Source organism: Vitis riparia, chromosome 13 (genome assembly GCF_004353265.1).
Source record: "Vitis riparia cultivar Riparia Gloire de Montpellier isolate 1030 chromosome 13, EGFV_Vit.rip_1.0, whole genome shotgun sequence".
Taxonomy (NCBI): Eukaryota; Viridiplantae; Streptophyta; class Magnoliopsida; order Vitales; family Vitaceae; genus Vitis; species Vitis riparia.
This window is the reverse complement of record NC_048443.1, coordinates 11076419-11096138: the sequence shown is the minus strand read 5'-3', so window position 1 is coordinate 11096138 and position 19720 is coordinate 11076419. Positions and strand designations below refer to the sequence as shown.

Sequence of the window (19720 nt, the reverse complement as noted above, 5' to 3'; positions counted from 1 at the left end):
CAAAGGGGTGAATAACCTCTTATATATATAGATCTCGGGAGCTTGTTCTTGAGATGCATCCTTTGTACAGTTTTGTAAGGAAGTAAAATACAGAGCACTTGCTCTGCTTTTCATATATATTTTTGTTTTCTCGTTCTTTTTATTTCTAGCCAATCAAACTCTGAGGATTTTTCCTCAGAGGATGAGAGGCTAGGCTCTTCGTCTCTTGGAGTAAAGAAAGCCGGGTAAGTTTCTTCATGCATAAATTGGAAGTTTTGTTATTTTAGTTTTTAATGAAGAGAAAGTATGACCCGTTAATGGTTTTTATCTTTTTAGTTAACTTAAAACGCCTTTAAATCATCTAGGCCAACACTTGGTAAGGCAAGTGATCTCCATCCATTGAGATGCACTTGTTTATCTCTTGCGAGCCTTTGGGAGGTGGTTTAGAGGTAGGATTTTCTAGAATAGCCAACACTTGGTAAGCTTTTGGACTCCAAGGAGACATCCATTAGTTATCTCTTGCGAGTTTGTGAAGGGAAATCCAAGGTTAAAGATCACCTTGAATGGCAAATGCTAGGTGAGAGGCACGAGTCATTGCAAGGTGCATCAATGAGAGGGATTTAGTGTTTGAACGCATTAAGGGGAAGCATTTGTACCACACCGGTTAGAGAATTAACTATATGTTAATTCTCTAACGCGAGGAAAAGAAACAAGTGAGCGGAACTCTCCTTTTTGTATGAAGAACCTGAGCCTAGTAATCTAAACTCCAAGAAACACTTTTCTTTGTAAGTAAAATCAGTTACTATTTTTGGTTAGTTTAAAACCAAACCTTTTTCATTTAAACATCTTTATGTTTTCTTTTAAAGGTAACCTTGAAATGAAAAGGCACCAATTCAGCTTTGAATTAATATCAATTGTGGAGTGAAAACCCATCCCAGTGAACGATCCTAGAGCCACTATGCTATGCTAGCTAAGGCTATCCTAGTACATGGTGTAATAGGTTATAAATTTTGTTGATTACTCCCTTCTAAGGCCCACAATCAAGGGACACCAGCTGGACACAAATCAAATGGCACCACTGTCAGGGACCATTGAGAGGACATGAATCGGCTGAGACACCAATTGGGAGCGAATCAGGAGCCTGCATAGACTTGGGACGCCGTTGAGGCTCCACAGGCTGCTGCAGGAGTGGATCGGAGACACGAGAACGCCTTTTTCTGGGTTTCTTGAGGCGATCCCGATTCTTGACAAAGAGATCGATGATAAAGGATCGCCGGTTGCAGAGAGCTACAAGGGATGGGTGGGCTAGGGTTGGGCGTCAGCTTGCAATCGTATTTGGGGAAGTTTAAAAAATTGACTTTTTCTATTTAGAAAAAGCCAAATATTTTGGTGGTGTTTGTTTTTTTACTTAATTCTAAATAGAACCTTAATGCTTAATAGTGTTAAATATTAGGTTGTTTGTTTTTGTAGTATTTTATTTCTATTAAGTATTAAAAAGTAAAAAAACCAATATGTTATTTTTTCTATTTAGAAAAAGCTACATATTTTGGCTTTTTCTATTTAGTAAAAAGTTTATAATAAGTCATGAAAAAGTAGAAAAACAAACAACTTAAATTCTAAAACTAAATTACTTTTAGCAAAAAGCCAAAAAAACAAATACCACCAAAATCTTTTTCTATTTAGCAAAAAATTTTAAAAATTCAGTAATAAGTCATCAAAAACTAAAAAAATAAACAACCTAAATTCTGAAAGCAAATTGCTTTCAACAAAAAGCCAAAAAGACAAATGCCACCTTAGTCATAATATAATTTAGAGTACCATAATAATTGAAAACTTCATCCTAACTTTTTTTTAGTAAATCAAACTTAACTTGAGGCTAATTCAAATGAACATCTTTAAGCGGAAATTAATCTCACTTAAGAAATGTTGAAATAAAATGGGAGGATGAAAAATATGTGGAAAGATATTGTTTTTGGAGTGGAAGAACATTAAATGGATAAAAATATTTGAAAAAAAAAAGAAGAAGAAGAAGGCTATGTTTGGTTCCCGGAAAGTACAAAGGAAAGAAAAAAAATGCTAAGGAAAATGATTTTCTCATGTTTGGTTGTCCTATGAAAAATATCAAAGAAAATCAAATATAATTAAAACTAATTAAACACTTATGTATTTTTAAATTATTTAATCTTTATATTGATGAGTTAAAATAAATAAAATGAGTTTGAAGTAACAAAAAAAATAATTTATTAACTTTTAATCTATTTTTTTATTTTCCTTCACTTTTTATTTCCTTCTACTTTTCCTTTGTATTTTCTTTCCCTCGCATTTTCCCTCAAATTTTCCGGGAACCAAACATAGCCGAAGAAAAAAAAAAAGGGGGAAAAGATAAAGAAAGGTCATTTTGAAGCATGTTTCTACTGTCTACAAATCCCTGCCCTGTGAATCACCAAAATCTTCCTAAACTCCATTCCTTGTAGTTATTCACCGATGTTCCGTTCTCTTCTCAACTCCAATTCAAATCTTCTTCGCATCTTCTCCTTCAGACCGCTCTCCTCCGCCTCCGCCACCGCCACCTCCACCGTAGATTACCTCACAAATACCCTAGGCTTCGCCCGCGAGTCAGCCATCGCTGTCGCCGAGAAACTCAACATCAAAACCACCACCAGGCCCGATTCAGTGGTCCAACTTTTCAAAAGCTACGGTTTCACCCCCACTCACATCGCCACCATCGTCTCCAAGCTTCCTTCTCTCCTCTTAGCCAACCCGGTTAAAACCCTCGCACCCAAGCTTCAATTCCTCTCCAATAATGGTGTCTCCGGCTCTTCCCTCGTCCACATTGTCTCCACCAACCCTGTGATACTCAGACGGAGCTTGCAGAAGCAAATCATCCCCTGCATTTCCTTCCTCAAAAAGGTCTTACCCACCGATCACAAAATCGCTTCTCTCCTCACTGCCAAGCGCGGCACTTGGGTCGTCTACAAGTTTTCTGAACAAATGGTGCCAAATATCGAGACACTGCGAAGCCATGGCGTGCCGGAGTCGAATATTTTGCGGATGCTGATCTTGCGACCGCGAACGCTGTCGTTCAATGCTGATGAGTTTAAAGCAATCCTTAAGAGGGTTAAGGAAATGGGGTTTGATGAAAAGGGTATGATGTTCATTCATGGGATGTGCGCATTATGTGGAATGAAGAAGGCGAAATGGGAGTCAAAAGTGAGTGTCTTCAGGAGTTTTGGTTGGGGGGAGGAGGAGTTTATAGCGTTATTTGTGAAGCAGCCCCAGTTTATGAGCAACTCAGAAACAAGGATCAGGAAATGCTTGGATTTTCTCATTAATGAGTTGGATTGGATGCCGGAGGATATTTTCAAGTACCCAATGGTGCTGTTACTTAGCTTGGAGAAGAGAGTGGTCCCCAGGTCTCGTGTCCTTCAGCTTCTGATTGGAAAGGGTCTTGTGACTAGGAGAAGTATAGGAAGGGCATTGATAATCTCTGAAGATCGGTTCATGAAAGTGTTCATGTCCAGTTATGAAAAGAAGATCCCAGAGCTGTTGGAGGTTTACCAAAGAAATAAAGTGGGATTGCTACAGTAAGCAGTTTTAGTTTGAGTGGGGCTTGCAGCTACAATTTAAGTAAGATATGCATTTCTAAAAGAATTTGTTGTTTCTTCTTGAGTATGATTAGATTTATGTGGTTACTTGGAAAAGGATTTGAAAAATGATTCACTTCAAGTATTTTTAAATACCAAAATTTTCTTTTCCACTAACATTAGTGATATTGTAGATGAGTTTTTGTTTATCTAATATTCATAATATTAGATATATTTTTTCTAGGTCTGGAAATGAGTATTGTTAAAATTTCGGTGAGAAAATGTTTCCTGAAAGTATTCCCTTGAGAGCTAACTCAATTCTGGATAAGCAATTTGCAGGAGTACCTCCAATGATATCATTCTGTTTTATTTTTTCTTGAACTTTTGTTTAGTAAATTTCACAGTCAGAATACTTTTTGTTTATTTTCCTTGATTGTACTTGTTGGTTAGATGAAAAACTTTTAAGTTTCAAAAACTAGAATTTTTCTTCCAAATAGTTTGAGATTCTTTCTTGATAGAGCCATTGTGCTGGGCTCAGGGACTGATCTTTTTATAATCTGTTTAAGAGAAGCAGAAGTCTTACATGCTATTTTTGGAACTGGAGTTTCATTTTTAAATTAAGAGTTTCACCTGATGTAGAAGATCCTGCAATTAAGGATGATTCAATAACAACCTATATTTCTGCCTTTTTAAATCTTGTTTTTGAGCCCACTAATGCTACTATTGCTGATCTCTGCAATAGTTCCCAAAATGGCTCTGATATTAATTTTAAGCAGCCATAAGGATATTCGAATTGCAGAATTCACCCTCCTCTTTTGATGCTTGGGGACATTTAGCCAATCTGATGGCCTAGTGGGAAAACTAGCATGTTTGTTCTAGACCACTATCTAGGATGGATTTTCTGCCTTAATATAATTTTGATGCTTGCTTTCTGTTTTATTCTTTTTATTTTTATTTATTTTTCATTTTCTATGTATCTATTATGTTATATAGACTTCTACCATTTTTCTAGTTTCTTTAAGTAATCATGTGACTTTTGTAGTTGGTTGAAACGCTGGAGTTTTAAAGGCTGATCTCTTAGGTGGCTGTAGCTAGTTAGTGGTGTTCTCTGTAAACTTGACATAAAAAAAGCTTATGATCATATTAGTGGGATTTCCTTCTTGTTGGCATGGAAAGGATGAGCTTTGGCCTGAAGTGGATAGGATGGGAAAAATGATGCATTTCCTTGACTGGATTCTTAGTTCTTGTTAATTGGACGCTTGCTAGTTTTTTTTTTTAAGTTTTAGGGGTTTAAGATAGGGAGATCCTCTTTCCACTTGTTTGTCTTGGTCATGCAATCTCTTAGTTGCCTTTTGAAAAAGGCAGATCCTCTTTCCACTTGTTTATTTGTCATGGCCATGGAGACTCGTAGTTGCCTTTTAAAAAAATGGGAGAGGGGGGTGCCATCTTGGGGTTAAAGGTGGGAGGGAGAGAGGTAGAGGGGGGAGGAGGTATTTTATCTTCTATTTGTGGATTATGCTCTCATCTTTTGTGATACTAGCCAAGAACTAGTGACATTCCTAAGCTAGACTCTCATGTGGTTTGAGATAGTTTCTTCACTAAGAATTAATTTAGAAAAAGGGGAACTAATTCCAATAGAAGTTGCATCAAATGTGGAAGAGTTAGTTTTTGGTTTGTGGGTTGAGGGTGCTTCATGCCACATATTTGGGGCTTACTTTAGGTGCCTCTTTTAAATCAATCGTAGTAATATAGGATGTAGTGTTAGAGAGATTTTGAAGAAGACTTACATTGTGGAAAAGACAATATCTTTCAAAAGGGACTAATCTTTATTAATAGCACTTTGTTAAGGTTGACAATTTATTTCATATCTTTATTTGTTATTCCTATAAAAGTGAGTTTGTGGCTTGAGAAGATTCAGACCACATCTTGTGAATTGGTTAGTTGTTTACGTGGTGGAGTTGGAGTTTTGCAATGGAAAGGGAAGCTATTTGAAAAGTGTTATGGTGGGAAAGTTAGGGAAGATTTATGCAAGGGAAGGGAATAGGCATGGAGTGGGCCTATAGAAAACAATTTGAAAAGAATAAGATGTCATTAAAAGCAGAAATTGTTTCATAGTGAGAAATGGATGGAGGATAAAATTCTAGAAGGATAGGTGGTAGGGTAAGTCGGCTTTGAGTGATTCCTTCCATCTCTTTTTACTATTACTACTACAAAAGACTCTTAAGTAGCGGATGAGTGGGAGTAGGAGTAAGGAGATTTTAAAGCCCTTGTTTTATTAGATAGTTACATGACTAGGAGTTCGAAAGAATGGATGAATTCCTCTTAAGATTACAAACGAAAATTATAAGCAAAAAGTGTAGGGATAAGGTGGTCTACTTAGGATTGATGAGTGGTATGTTTTTTCAATAAAATTACTATACTCTTATTTGGTAATGAGGAGATATGCTTTCTTCTTGAAAGATATTATTTTGAGCACTTATTTATCAACAAAAGAGAGATTTTTGTATGGAAAGCAACTTGTGACGACATACTTACCATAGTTCAGTGGAAAAAAGAGGTTGAACGTTGATAATAAATGCTTCTCATGTAAAAATTAGGAAGAATCAATCAACCACATATTTCTTCATTGTACCAAGACAAGGCCAATAGTCTTCTCATTGTTTAGGGTAGAATTGGTGATGTCGACTTCAACTAAAGAGATCCTTTTAAGTTGGTAGAGATCCTTTGTGGGGAAGAGAAGAAAGAAAGCATAGATGGAATGGGCTCGCATCCGTGTCAAGATAAGGAATGGAAGTTTGCCGAGCAGGTTAGATATAGTGGTGGAGGAGGTGTGTTATTCCCTTATTCTCTAGTGGGAAGTGAGGCCGGAGATGAGGAAGGTGACATCGGGCAGCCGTGTGAAAGGAAAATACAGAGAGGAGGTCAGGGGTAAAGCTGCTGTATGCGCTACCCCGCGCGTTGGAGAATTGGACAGTGCAAGGCCCGAGGCGCTGCTGCTGTCTGCTGACGCGACTGATGGGCAGGTCAGAGGAGTGGGTGGGGATGGGACTGGCAAGCAGGCCAGAGCAGGGTCTGGGGCCCGGTCTCCTGCGAATTTGGGTCAGGAGGATGGGCTTCTCCAGTCAGGCCCGTCTGTGGGCAGGAAGGAGTCCCATGGGTCCAGCCCTTTTCCAAATCGGCATGGGGTGGCGTCTGTTGGGGCTGGGCCTGATGAGGTTCCGCTATCTCCTAAGGCCCAAGGAGGGGAAAAAAATGACAGGGAGCCATCTAAAAGGGCTAAAGCTAAAAGGGGTGGTGATTGAGGAGGATGGGCCTGGGATTGGACCATCCTATTCTAAGCCAGTTTGGTGGGCTGATGCAAGCTCAGAATTGGATGGAAATAATGGTCTGGTGGGGGATTATTTAAGCCCGTCCCAGCCTGAGAGCAGAAATGGTAAGTTAGAGAGGGTCTCTCTCTGGGCGCGGGATGAGTACAGTGAGGGAAGAAATAGAGAAGATGATTTCGTCAAAATAAGGGAGAAGGAAGACGTATGGAAGCAGCAAATGGCACCGTCTCATTCAGTGACTGATCGGGCTTTAATTGAAGAGGAATCGAGGTATGGGTCTATTCTGATTCAAAGGGGGGTTAGGGCCTCGGGGTATTCTTCTTTTTCCTCTCTTCCTTTTGATCGGGCTCCGGAGGGGGAGTTTTACGATCATTCTGGGGTTGCTTGTGAGGAGATTCAAAATGACACCCCACTGAGTAGGTTTAAATCTGTTGATAATGGAGGTGGGAGCTGGGATTTGATCGAAGTCAACATTGTTAATAATAACGACAAGGAGTGGGAGAGAGGGTCACAGTTGGCTGTGACTCAAGAAGCTAGAGAGGAAAGGGAGAATGGATGGGAGGATTGCAATCTGGCAAAATTTAGCCAGTTTTTGGGCTTCTCGACAGAAGGGTTGGAGAAGGAGATCTTGAATTTCCTGGCAAAAATAAGAAAAAGAAGAGAAAAGATATACAGTAGAGGTGCATTAGAGAAGACAAAATTTGAAAGGGAGTTGAAAAGGCTGGAATGCTCAATAAATTATGAGGGAGGAAGCAAGCAGAGCAGTCCTTCACAGGACAGAGGGTGCCAAATTGTAGAAGTGAATGAAGCTTAAAATTATGTGTTGGAATGTGAGGGGAGCTAATGATAGCTCTAAAAGGAAATTAATTAAAGCCGTTGTGAAAAGTCAGAAAGTAGATTTACTCTGTATTCAGGAAACAAAAATTCAATTGATGTCTGAGTGGGTGGTTAGAAGCATAGGAGTGGGAAGATTCTTGGATTGGAGGGCCTTGGATGCTTCTGGATCGGCAGGAGGCATTCTGGTCTGTTGGGATAAAAGGCTGCTGGAGCTGTTGGAGTGGGAGGAGGGTCAATTCTCTATTTCTTGTCGTTTTAGGAAGGTGGAAGATGGAGCTGTCTGGGTGTTCACGGGGGTGTATGGCCCGTTCACCAAAAATGAAAGGGATTGTATGTGGGATGAGTTAAGGGCAATTAGAGGATTATGGGAAGAACCCTGGTGTGTAGGGGGGGATTTTAACGTTATTCTTTCTCAAAATGAGAGGAATAGACAAGGGAGAATTTCTGCAGCAATGAGGAAATTTGCTCAGGTTATAGATGAGCTAGGTCTGATTGATCTCCCGTTGCAAGGAGGAGATTATACGTGGAGTGGGGGGCCTAATAATCTGTATTGGGCCAGGTTGGATAGATTCTTGGTTTCTTCTAGTTGGCTAGATCAGCGTGACTCAAAAAAGGTTGTCTAGGCCTGTTTCGGACCATTTTCCGGTGGTGCTGGAGGGTGGTACTGTGAGAAGAGGTCCTTCTCCGTTCAGATTCGAGAACATGTGGCTTAAAGTTGAAGGGATCCAAGAGTTAATCCATAGCTGGTGGTAGGGAGTGGAGGTGAGAGGCAGTGCCAACTATAGGTTGGCTACAAAAATGAAAGCAGTGAAGCAAAAGCTTAAAGTGTGGAATAGGGAAGTGTTTGGGAGATTGGAAGACAATAAAGCTGCTGCCCTTCAATTAGTGGATCACTGGGACATGGTGGAAAGTGAGAGAAGACTATCAGAGGAGGAAACAATATCAAAAAAGGAAGCAAATGACAGTTTTGCTAAGTGGGCTTCTTTGGAAGAAACTCACTGGAGGCAGCATTCCAGAGAATTATGGTTAAGGGAAGGGGACAAAAATACAGGCTACTTCCATCGCATGGTGGCTGCCCATCGTAGATTCAACCATATGGACAGAATTAAGATAAATGGGGTGTGGATGACTGAGGAGAAGGATGTGAGAGAAGGGGTTGTTAATGCTTTCCAACATTTACTTACGGAAAATTCAGATTGGAAGGCGGATATTGAAATGCTACAGTTAGATCAACTAAATCAGCAAGAGGCAGAGAACTTGGAGCACCCCTTCTCTGAGGAGGAAATCCATAGTGCCCTGATGGAGATGAATGGGGACAAAGCCCCAGGACCGGATGGCTTTACTATGGCTTTTTGGCAAAGATGCTGGGGCCTGGTTAAAGAGGAGGTGTTGGAATTATTCAAAGAGTTCTATGAGCAAGGGGCCTTCATCAAGAGCATTAACAATACGTTTCTGGTTTTGATTCCCAAGAAGGGGGGGCAGAGGATCTTGCGGATTTCAGGCCAATCAGTCTCTTGGGGGGGCTGTACAAACTCTTGGCCAAGGTATTAGCCAATAGACTCAAAAAAGTGATAGGGAGAGTGGTATCAACTGATCAGAATGCTTTTGTAATGGGGAGACAGATCCTTGATGCCTCCTTAATTGCAAATGAAGTAATTGATGCATGGCAAAAAAGGGGAGAGAGAGGTCTCATCTGTAAGCTGGACATAGAGAAAGCCTACGATAGTTTAAATTGGCAATTTTTTATGAAAGTCATGCGAAAGATGGGGTTCGGTCCAAAGTGGATGGGTTGGATGTGGAGTTGCATCTCCACAACCCAGTTTTCGGTGTTGGTGAATGGAGTGTTGGCTGGGTTCTTTCCAAGTTCTAAGGGGTTGAGGCAAGGAGATCCCCTTTCCCCTTACCTTTTTGTGATGGGAATGGAGGTGTTGAGCAATCTTATTAGGAGGGCTGTTGAAGGGGGGTTTTTGTCGGGATGTAGGATCCGAGGAGGAGGAAGGCAGCCTGTGCATGTTTCCTATCTGCTTTTTGCGGATGATACTATAGTTTTTTGTGAAGCCAAGAAGGAGTTCCTAACTTATTTGAGTTGGATTCTCTTTTGGTTTGGAGCCGCCTCAGGGTTAAGGATAAATCTGGATAAAAGTGAAATAATCCCAGTTGGAGAGGTGGAAGAGATGGAGGAGATGGCAGCGGAATTGGGCTGCAAGGTGGGCTCTTTGCCTTCTGTGTATCTAGGGCTGCCATTGGGGGCTCCTAACAAGAGTGCTGCCGTGTGGGATGGGGTGGAAGAGAAGATGAGAAGAAGACTTGCGCATTGGAAGCGTCAATATATCTCCAAAGGTGGGAGACTTATTCTTATTAAGAGCACAATGGCTAGTATACCATTGTATGAAATGTCTCTCTTCCGTATGCCCAAGTCGGTTGCGAGAAGGCTTGAAAAAGTGCAAAGGGATTTTCTTTGGGAAGGAGGAAACTTGGAAAGGAAAGTGCACCTTGTTAATTGGGAGGTTGTGTGTACGGAGAAGGAAAAGGGGGGGCTTGGCCTAAGGAAGCTAACGCCGCTAAATAAGGCTTTGTTGGGAAAATGGATTTGGAGGTTTGCTTGTGAAAAGGAAAATCTGTGGAAACAAGTGCTTTTGGCGAAATACGGGCAAGAGGGACTTGGTTGGATGACCAAAAAGGCTAATGGGACGTTTGGAGTAGGGGTTTGGAAGGAAATTATGAAGGAAAAAGATTGGTGTTGGGAAAATATGGCGTTTAATATGGGGAATGGTTCCAAAATCAGTTTTTGGAATGATCCTTGGTGCGGTTGTACAGTGCTGTCCCAAAGGTTTCCTCACCTTTATGGGATGGCTGCTAATAGGAATGGCACAGTAGAAGAAATGTGGGATCAGAATGTGGGCCAAGGAGATTGGGATTTAAGATTTGTGAGGGGTTTCAATGATTGGGAGCTGGAGATGGTAGGTAATATGCTTCATACTTTGAGGGGGTACAATCCTACTTTAGAAGAGGATGTTGTTTTTTGGAAAGGGGGGAGAAACGGACAGTTTAAAGTAAAAGAAGCCTATAACTTGGTGGTAAATACCGTGGCTAATAATTTTCCGAAGAACAACATTTGGGTGGATAAAGTCCCAACAAAAATTCTGTTTTTTGCTTGGGAAGCTACTTAGGGCAAGGTGCTTACGCTTGATAGGCTTCAGAAAAGAGGGTGGCACCTCCTTAATTGGTGCTTCTTGTGTGGCTGCGAAGAGGAAACTGTAAATCACATCCTCATACATTGTATAGTGGCAAAAGTCCTATGGGATATGATATGTGCTTTGGTTGGTGTTCAGTGGGTCTTTCTAGAAACTGTAAAGGAGGTCTTATTAAGCTGGAGGGGCTCTTTTGTAGGGAAAAAAAAAGGAAAAAGATATGGAAGTCTATACTGTTGTACATTTTTTGGACCCTTTGGAAGGAAAGAAATAGGCTTGCTTTTAGGGGAGGGATGATAGATATTCAGAAACTTAAAAATTCTTTTGTCTGTAATTTATGGTGTTGGGCGAGAATGTATAGTGGAGAGAGGTCGCTGTCTCTTATAGGCTCGTTGGAGTGGATAGCCTCCACTTAAGGGCTGGTGGGTTTTTTGTTGTCTTTTTGGTGGTGAGGCTTAGCTAATTTGTATACCCCTGTATACGTGTGGCTGTTTGGCCTCTTATCAATATATTCTGTGCTTACTTATAAAAAAAAAAAGAAAGCATAGAGGGTTGTCGCCTAATGCATTTTTTTTTTACTGTTTGGAAGGAGATAAATAAGAGGTCCTTCGAGGACAAGGAACAAAGGCATCAAATGTATAACTTTCTTTTTTATTTTTATTTTGGAGTGGGTGAGAAGTGGAATTAAATGAAGTGGTAATTTCTATGGTAGACTCAACCAATTCCTTTAGTATTATGTAATGGGAGGTTTTGTTGTTGTTTTTTTTCTTTTCAATCTTACCTTTAATGCCCATGTATCTGACTCGTGTATTGTAGTGCACCATTGCTCATGGGCGCTAGTAATAGATCTAATGTTTCAAATTTCTTTTCCCAGTTTCAATGGCTTCTAAAGAGAGAGAAAATCTTATGGATGACTTCAAACAACAACTATGGGAGCTAAAGGTAGTTATTAGTGAAGTTCTTAATGGTAGTATTGGGGAAAATCAATGGTTAGAGCCCTTGGTGGAGTTTGATGGTCACATTGGTGGAAAATCAATGGAAACCTTTTCTATTGGAGTGTGAGTGCACTTTCCTAGTGGATGATTGATGATAGCTTGTCGATTGAGTCAAAGGACTTATTCACTGAAGTTGAGTGTGGGTATCAAGTGTCAAGTGTAGAGACTATGTTGTCTAAGTGTGGGCATTGTTTGTATTCCTTTAATAAAGAAATAAGGAGAATTTATATGATATAGTTGGAAAATACTGCTTTAAAGGGCACCAAGGTTCAGTTTCTCGTACAAAGATGCTAAAATAGACATCATTATTTAAAATCCATTTAGAAATTTCATTGCTTTGCCAAGGATATGGAAACATCAATAATAACTACTTTTAGGAATAAATAATGATACTTGTTATAAGTGTTAAGAAATAAAACGTCAATAATTTAATCTTTTATAAGAGAGTATATGATTGATTAGTGTCAAAAGATAATGCTTTAAACCATCAACTAGAATGACATTTTTTTATTAAAAAAAAAGCATCATTAATAATATTGTTTTGACCAATGATTCATTCTTTTACATTATCTCTAGAGATAACAAATTCTTCTTTCTTCTTGGTGAGGGTGATAACCTTTGACTTATCTCCTATCATATGAGTACTCACTATCTAAAAACTACTTTTCATTATGTCACACTTACAAGACAATTACATTATTTTAGATACCTATACCTTCTTGGCTCCTTGAGGGTTAGTTTTTTCTATCATTTGAAACCCAAAATGCTTTAGAATTTGCAACAACGTGATATGATTATTTTCAAAGGATGAGTGTTGCTAATGTGTTTTTTTCTCATAAAAGTTGCAAATAGTAAATGAATTACTATTTGAGGATTCTCTTACAAAATAATTTTGAATTATTTTTTATTTTTTATTCCTAGCACCTTTTTATCATAAATGCATTTTTTACTTGTCAAAATCATGTAAAAACCCTTTTACCCATTTGAAAATTTTGCAAAAGAAAATGTTAATCTTTCTTTCTTTCTTTTGCAAAATTTCTTTTTCTTTTTTAGCAAAGGTTTTTGCTTTTTCAACATTTTCAAAATTTTCTTTGTGCTCATTAAGCTTATTTTCAAGATATGAGATTTTCTCTTTGAGAGAAGCATTCCTCAAATTAAGTGTTTTTTTAATCATTATACAATTTTTCAAAGGCATCTTGTAAATTATCACAACTTGAGAAAGAGTTTACTTTATCTTTATTATCCTCTAAAGCCAAGAAGCACAGTTTTGTAACCCCATTTTCACATTCTTCCTATGTAAATCTTCATTACTATCACTCCATAATATCATTATTGTGTTTTTCTTCACTTTCTTTACTTTAATTTTGAAGAGAGGGTGATCATACTTGATGTGCCTCAATTTCTTTCATTTGTAACAAATGTTCTCCTTATTTTCTTTTTACAAGTTTGATGATTATTTTTTGCTTGAGGCCTTCTTCTTTTGCTCCTTTCAAATTTCATGAACGTTTTTAAACTACCTTTATGATAGTAAGGCCTTCAATATCTTCCTCACTTTCCTCTTTTGGTTTTCTTAAATGATTGAGGCATTGAGTGTTATGGTTCTCTTCTTCTAGTCCTCCACTTCTTGGTGATTCCTCAAAGTGATCTCATGAGTTATGAGAGATCTTATGAACTCTTGTAGGGGAAGCTTAGTAAGTCTTTTACTTTTTAAGTTGTGGTGATCTTAGCTTCCAACTGTTCAACCAATGACCTTAGAATTTTCATCATTTTTTTGGTTCGATATAGACTTTTTTCCCAAAGCTTAAAGATTGTTAATGATATTGGTGAACCTTGTGAATATCTCAACTATAGTTTCATTATTTTTCATAGAAAATAATTCATGACTACGCACAAGAATGTTCATTTTAAATTCTTTGACTTGATTTGTTCTTTTATAGTTTATCTTAAGAAGTGTTCATATATCTTTTGTTGATTCATATTGATAAATCCTATTATACTAATTTCTATCTATTGCACAATGAAGATAATAAACAACTCTTATATTTAATTAATCTATTCTCTTTATCATGTTCTTCTAATTCATGTCTTAGCTTAAGAATAAGAAGTTTATTATCTATGTATTTTGATTGGCATATGAAGCTTCATTGATTAACTTTTCCTTTAAGATGCTTAAGTCCTATTCTAACGGTCTTGCTTTGATACTACTTGTGAAAATAGCCTAAACAATCCTAGGTTAGCTTTCCATTACTTAGGAAATGACCATAGGACCTTCTTCACCTTTTTAAATTTGATGTAAACCTTTCCCAAAGCTTGGAGATTATTAATGATGTTAGGGAAACCAATAAACATCTCAACAATGGTTACATTATTCTTCATAAAAAATAACTCATAACTATGTATAAGGTTGTTTATATTAGATTGTTTGACTTAATTTATTCCTTTATGGGTTATCTTAAGAAGCATTCATATATCTTTTTCTAATTCATATTGGCAAACCTGATTATACTTATTTTATATATTGTACTCATTTTTATATATTGTATAATGAAGATAATAAATGACTCTCGCATTTAATTGAGTTCTCTTTTATCATTTTCATTACACTAATGGTGTGGCTTAAGAATAACGACTCTATTTTTTACTTTGGTTGATCTACGAGGCTCATTAATGACTTCTCATAAATCATAATCAATTGATTTTAAAAACCAAGTCATTATTGTTTCTCAATTAAAATAATCATATCCTAAAAAAATGGGGATCTATTAATTGAAAACCTTTCCATGAGTTTTCATTGATTAAAGTCTTACTCTAAAAGGTCTTACTCTTATACTACTTATGAAGATAACCTAAACAAGCATAAGCAAACACCTAAAGGGGGTGGGGGTGGGGGGCTTAATGTTGGGTTTAGAGATTGGATGTTGGTTTTCTTTTTTTTCTTTTTTTTTTTTTTTTTTTTTTTTAATTTTAACAAATTAAATTATAAATGATTAAAAAAAAAATGCGATGCAAGTAAATATAGATAAGGAGAAAGATACAACTAAAGCATTTGTTATGGTTCTGCCTTACCTTTTAATAGAAGTGTTTCCTCTTCTTCCATCCTATTTGATTTAGTTCATTCTGATGCGTGGGGAGCTTCTCCAATTTCTATGAAAGGAGGGTCTCAATATTATGTTTCCTTCATTGATGATTGTACTTGTTATTGTTGGGTTTATCTTATGAAATATCGTTATGATTTTTTGAATATTTATAATGCATTTCAAGCTGATGTCAAAACTCGATATTGTGCTATTATCAAGTGTTTTAAGTGTGATTTGGGTGGGGAATATACTTCCAATGCATTTTTTGAATTACTTGCTTCACATGGAATTATTCACCACACATCTTGTACTAACACACTAGAGCAAAATGAGGTTGCTAGAAGGAAACATAGGCACATTGTTGAAACTGCTTATTCTTTTTTATTATTTGCATGTGTTCCTATTGAATTTTTTGGGGGAAGCAGTTCTTACTTCAATTCACTTAATTAATAAATTCCTTTTGCCCCACACCTTTGGCCTATCACCATTTGAAAAGCTATATGGTTATGCCTATGATTACTCTTCCTTAAAAATCTTTGGTTGTGCTTGTTTTTTTTTTTTTCATCCTCAAGTGGAGTGTAATAAGTTATCTACTCACTCCATCATTTGTGTTTTTCTAGGATATGGTGAAAGTCAAAAGGGATATCGTTGCTTTGATTCAATTAGTCATAAATTATATATTTCTCGTAATGTTTACTTTCTTAAGCATATACCTTTCTTTTCTATTCTTGTTGAGTCTCATAATGTCTCTAAATCTGAACTTGTTCATGTTGATCCTTTCTTGGATGATATAAATAGTTTTCTTACATATACTAATGCTTTGGTTCTCGATCATTATGCTCTTCTCCTTCTACAACTACTCCAACACCTTCTAAGGTTGTGGATCCTCTTTTCCCACGTTCTTCTCAACATTTTTTTAAGTTTACTCGATTACCAAATTTTGTTTATTCCTCTTATTCAGATTCTTTTGCATTATTTTTGGCTTTTATTCACAACCTTTCTAAACCTTTATTAGATAGAGAAGTTGTTCTTGATCCTCTTTTGCAGCAGACTATGATTGAGGAACTTTCTACTTTATATAAGATTGATACTTGGAATTTAATACCTTTACCACCTAGTAAGAGTGTCATTGGCTCTTGTTGAATCTGTAAAATCAAAACTAAGTTTGATGGTTCGATTGGGTGATACAAGACTCAATTGGTTGCTAAGGGGTTTTCTCAACAGTATGGTATGGATTATGAGAAGACTTTTGCTCTAATTACAAAGATGACAACTGTTCATACTCTTATTGTAGTTGCTTCTATTCGTTAGTGGCATATATCTTAATTGGATGTTAAAAATGTCTTCTTGAATGGTGATCTTCAAAAAGAAGTCTACATAGTCCTCCCTCTTGGTGTTTCTCATAATCTTGGAGAAGTTTGCAAGCTCAAGAAAGCTTTATATAGTCTCAAACAAACACCTCGTGCTTGGTTTACGAAGTTCTTTGATGTGCTTACTTCTCTTGGTTTTCACCCTAGTCATCACGATCCTATACTTTTTCTAAAGTGCACCTTTACTAGTCATATTCTACTTTGTCTATATGTTGATGATATGAATATTACAAGTGATAATGTTGATGGGATTGTAGTGTTGAAATCCGATTTAGCTTTTTGTTTTGAAATGAAGGATTTAGGTGCTCTACGTTACTTTTTAGGTATTGAGGTAGTGATCGATTGAGTTTTCATCATTTATCGCATCAAAACACTGTTTTATAACCTAATTCACTATTTTAGAGTAGTTTGTACCTGATCAAAAATGGTTTTAGTACAAACTACTGTAATATAATGGTTTTTAGGTGTCGTCCATTTAGCAATTAAGGCTTGAATGAGGGAAAATAAATGATTGTGATAAAGTGAAATTGATTTGACAATTCATAGTGAAAATTCAGAATAACAATGATTTCTAATTGAGAAAAACAATAGAATGTAAAATAGGAGAAAATTAATAAGAAAAATGAATTCCCGAAATTAGGATTTTCTAGAAAACAATTTTCATGGTAAATGAATGTTGAGATCTATTTTTTATCAAGTTAGATTGAAAACCTAAATTCTCATCTAAATCGATTTTAGATTTAGCTTTAAGTCTAAACCTAATTTCTTCAAATTAAGTTATTTAATCCAAAAGATCAATTTAAACTATATATTCAATTCATCTTAAATTATCTTCCAATAATTTATGCAATGCAACTATTCGATCTCATTAAATCCAACTTTAAGAATTTAATGAACCTACGTGGTTTGCAATGTAATAGTCATTTAAGATAATTTGAAGAGAAAAATCATCAAATTTAAGTAATCAATCGATTGGATCAAATTGCCTTTACAATTCAAGCTCATTTCTCTAATTCACCATGGATCTTGCCTCTAGATCTTTCTTCCTCTAAGAAAAACGAGATTTAGTCACTCATGCTTGGAGATTTGGTCTTACAAGGCATATTTGACTAGTGAGAAAATGAGGGAAAATGAAGGAAAATAGAGAATTATATTAAGATAGAAAATATAGAAAATTCTACAATCAAAAGTGTTCAAAAAGTCCTTTAATGAAAAATTCAAGTTTTTATTTATAAGGTAAGGTCAAGTGGACACTTTGACATAATCTAATAGGTCTTTTGGAACTTTTTCCATTCAACAATCTGAAGTTTAACAACAAAAATAATCATTTCGCATAAGCTTAGCAATTTTGCATGTTGATGCAAAATTAGTGGAGCAACAATAACAACAATAGCTTTCTGGATCATTTCGCATGACTACCAAATTTTCGCATGGTTATGCGAAATCAACTTACAAATTCTCTTTAGCTTGCAACACAAATCCCTCTTCTGGTCCATTTCGCACGATCATGCGAAAATTGCACCATATGGTTTTTAAGCTCCTCTTTGGTACTTCATTTTCTTTTTTGACTCCATTTTAACTTCCTCCAATTGACTCCAAATCCCTATCCAATTACATTACTTCTTCCTTAAATTGTTAGCCAGTTTGTTGCTTCTCCTACTACAGTTCATAGGGTTACTATTTTTTGTATTCTATGATATCTCTGAGGCACTATATTTCAAAGTCTTTTATTTCCATCCACTTCCTCTTTAGAGCTACGTGGCTATTTTGATGCCGACTGAGCTAGTGATCCTGAAGATCACAAGTCTATCACTGGATTTGTATATTTTTGGGCGATTATTTTATTTCTTGGAAGAGCAAGAAACAAACTATTGTTTCTCGATCTTCTACAAATGTGAAGTATCATGCCATGATGTTTACCACCAATGGGATAGTTTGATTACATTGGTTACTTGTTGATATAGGTGCTTCTCTTTCGTGCCCCACTTTGATGTATTGTGACAACAAGAGTGTTATTCAAATTGCTCACAATGATCCAGTGTTCATGAAAGGACCAAACATATTGAGATTGATTGTCACCTCATTTGTCATCACCTTTAATATAATACTCTTACTTTGCCCTTTGTTCTTTCTTCTTTACAAATTGCAAATTTATTTATCAAGTCATACCCGTTTCTTCGTTTTTGGTTTTTAGTTGGCAAACTCTTAATGCTTGTAGCCGCATCGTGAGTTTGTGGGAGGATGTTAGAGTTATTTATTTAGTAGTATCTAGTAGTTTTATTTAGTTACTATTTATTTCTTATTTAGCTACTATATTAGAATTGTTGTATTTAGAATTATTCTCTTTTTATTTTTTTTATGTTTTATTGGGTCTATTTAAATCCTAATGGTGTTGTATTTTTTTTTTTTCAAGAGAATTAATAATAAGAAAATCCTAGATTTTCTTTTCTCTTTTTTTCTCTTTGAATCTTTTTTTGGATTTCAACAATATCCACATGTCTTATGCATCTTAATTAGCATGTGAAGTCCATTCATCACCCTGGCTATGATGGAAGCTGACTCTAAGACCACCATTTTAGCCTTTTGATGAGTCTATTCCAATGGCATGCCATGTATTGTGATCCAATATCATGTAAATAAGAGGTGGGGTGCAATCTCTTTGTACACAAGTGAGATTTATTGGTCATCTCCAACTTCCAAACATGATTTCTCTAATCCTTCATTTTTAAACCCAAAATTCAATTGCTTATAACTCTACCATTTTAAGTGCAATTTTGTGCAAACAATGTATACTTGCAAAATTCATGATGAGAGCTTTCCAATGATATAAAAACCATTCAATTGAAAAGTAATCACAACAAATTTTCACAATTTTGGGATTTCAAAATTGGAAAATTGTTTTCTCAAACTCCATGTATGAAAAAATTACAAACTTTTATGCCATGTTAGCACATATGGTCTTTGTCACATTAAAAAGTTTCACATCAAAATAATGCATGAAAAAATATTTTGAAAATAGCCTCATAAAATGATGCGAAAAATATGAGTGTTTATATATGATGTACAAACGATTATTCAAGGCTTCAATACCAATTTTGGGAATTTTAGGAAGCATTACAAACTCTTATACCTATTTGAAATGCAAAGTTCAATTCCTTGACATCTTGTGTGATAGTCTTTTGATACTTTTTAAGGACACCAATTACATATAACTTGTAGTGTAGGATTACTCCTATAACAATTATGATAATTTCATAGTTTCAAAGCCGAAATTTCTTAGAGTGAGAAACTAAGAGAAAGATTGAGAATGAATTTCATTTCTAAATTCAAAACTTTTCATCTAAGATGATTAATTATCCTT

General features: G+C 36.4%; 1 protein-coding gene across 1 annotated transcript; it reads left to right on the top strand.

The window, feature by feature from the left end:
- Positions 1-2392: 2392 nt before the first annotated feature.
- LOC117927441 lies at positions 2393-12144 on the top strand. The gene is made up of 2 exons (XM_034846922.1): positions 2393-3606; positions 11792-12144. The coding sequence occupies exon 1, from the start codon at positions 2464-2466 to the stop codon at positions 3565-3567; it is 1104 nt and encodes a 367-aa protein (XP_034702813.1). The 5' UTR covers positions 2393-2463; the 3' UTR covers positions 3568-3606; positions 11792-12144.
- Positions 12145-19720: the final 7576 nt, after the last annotated feature.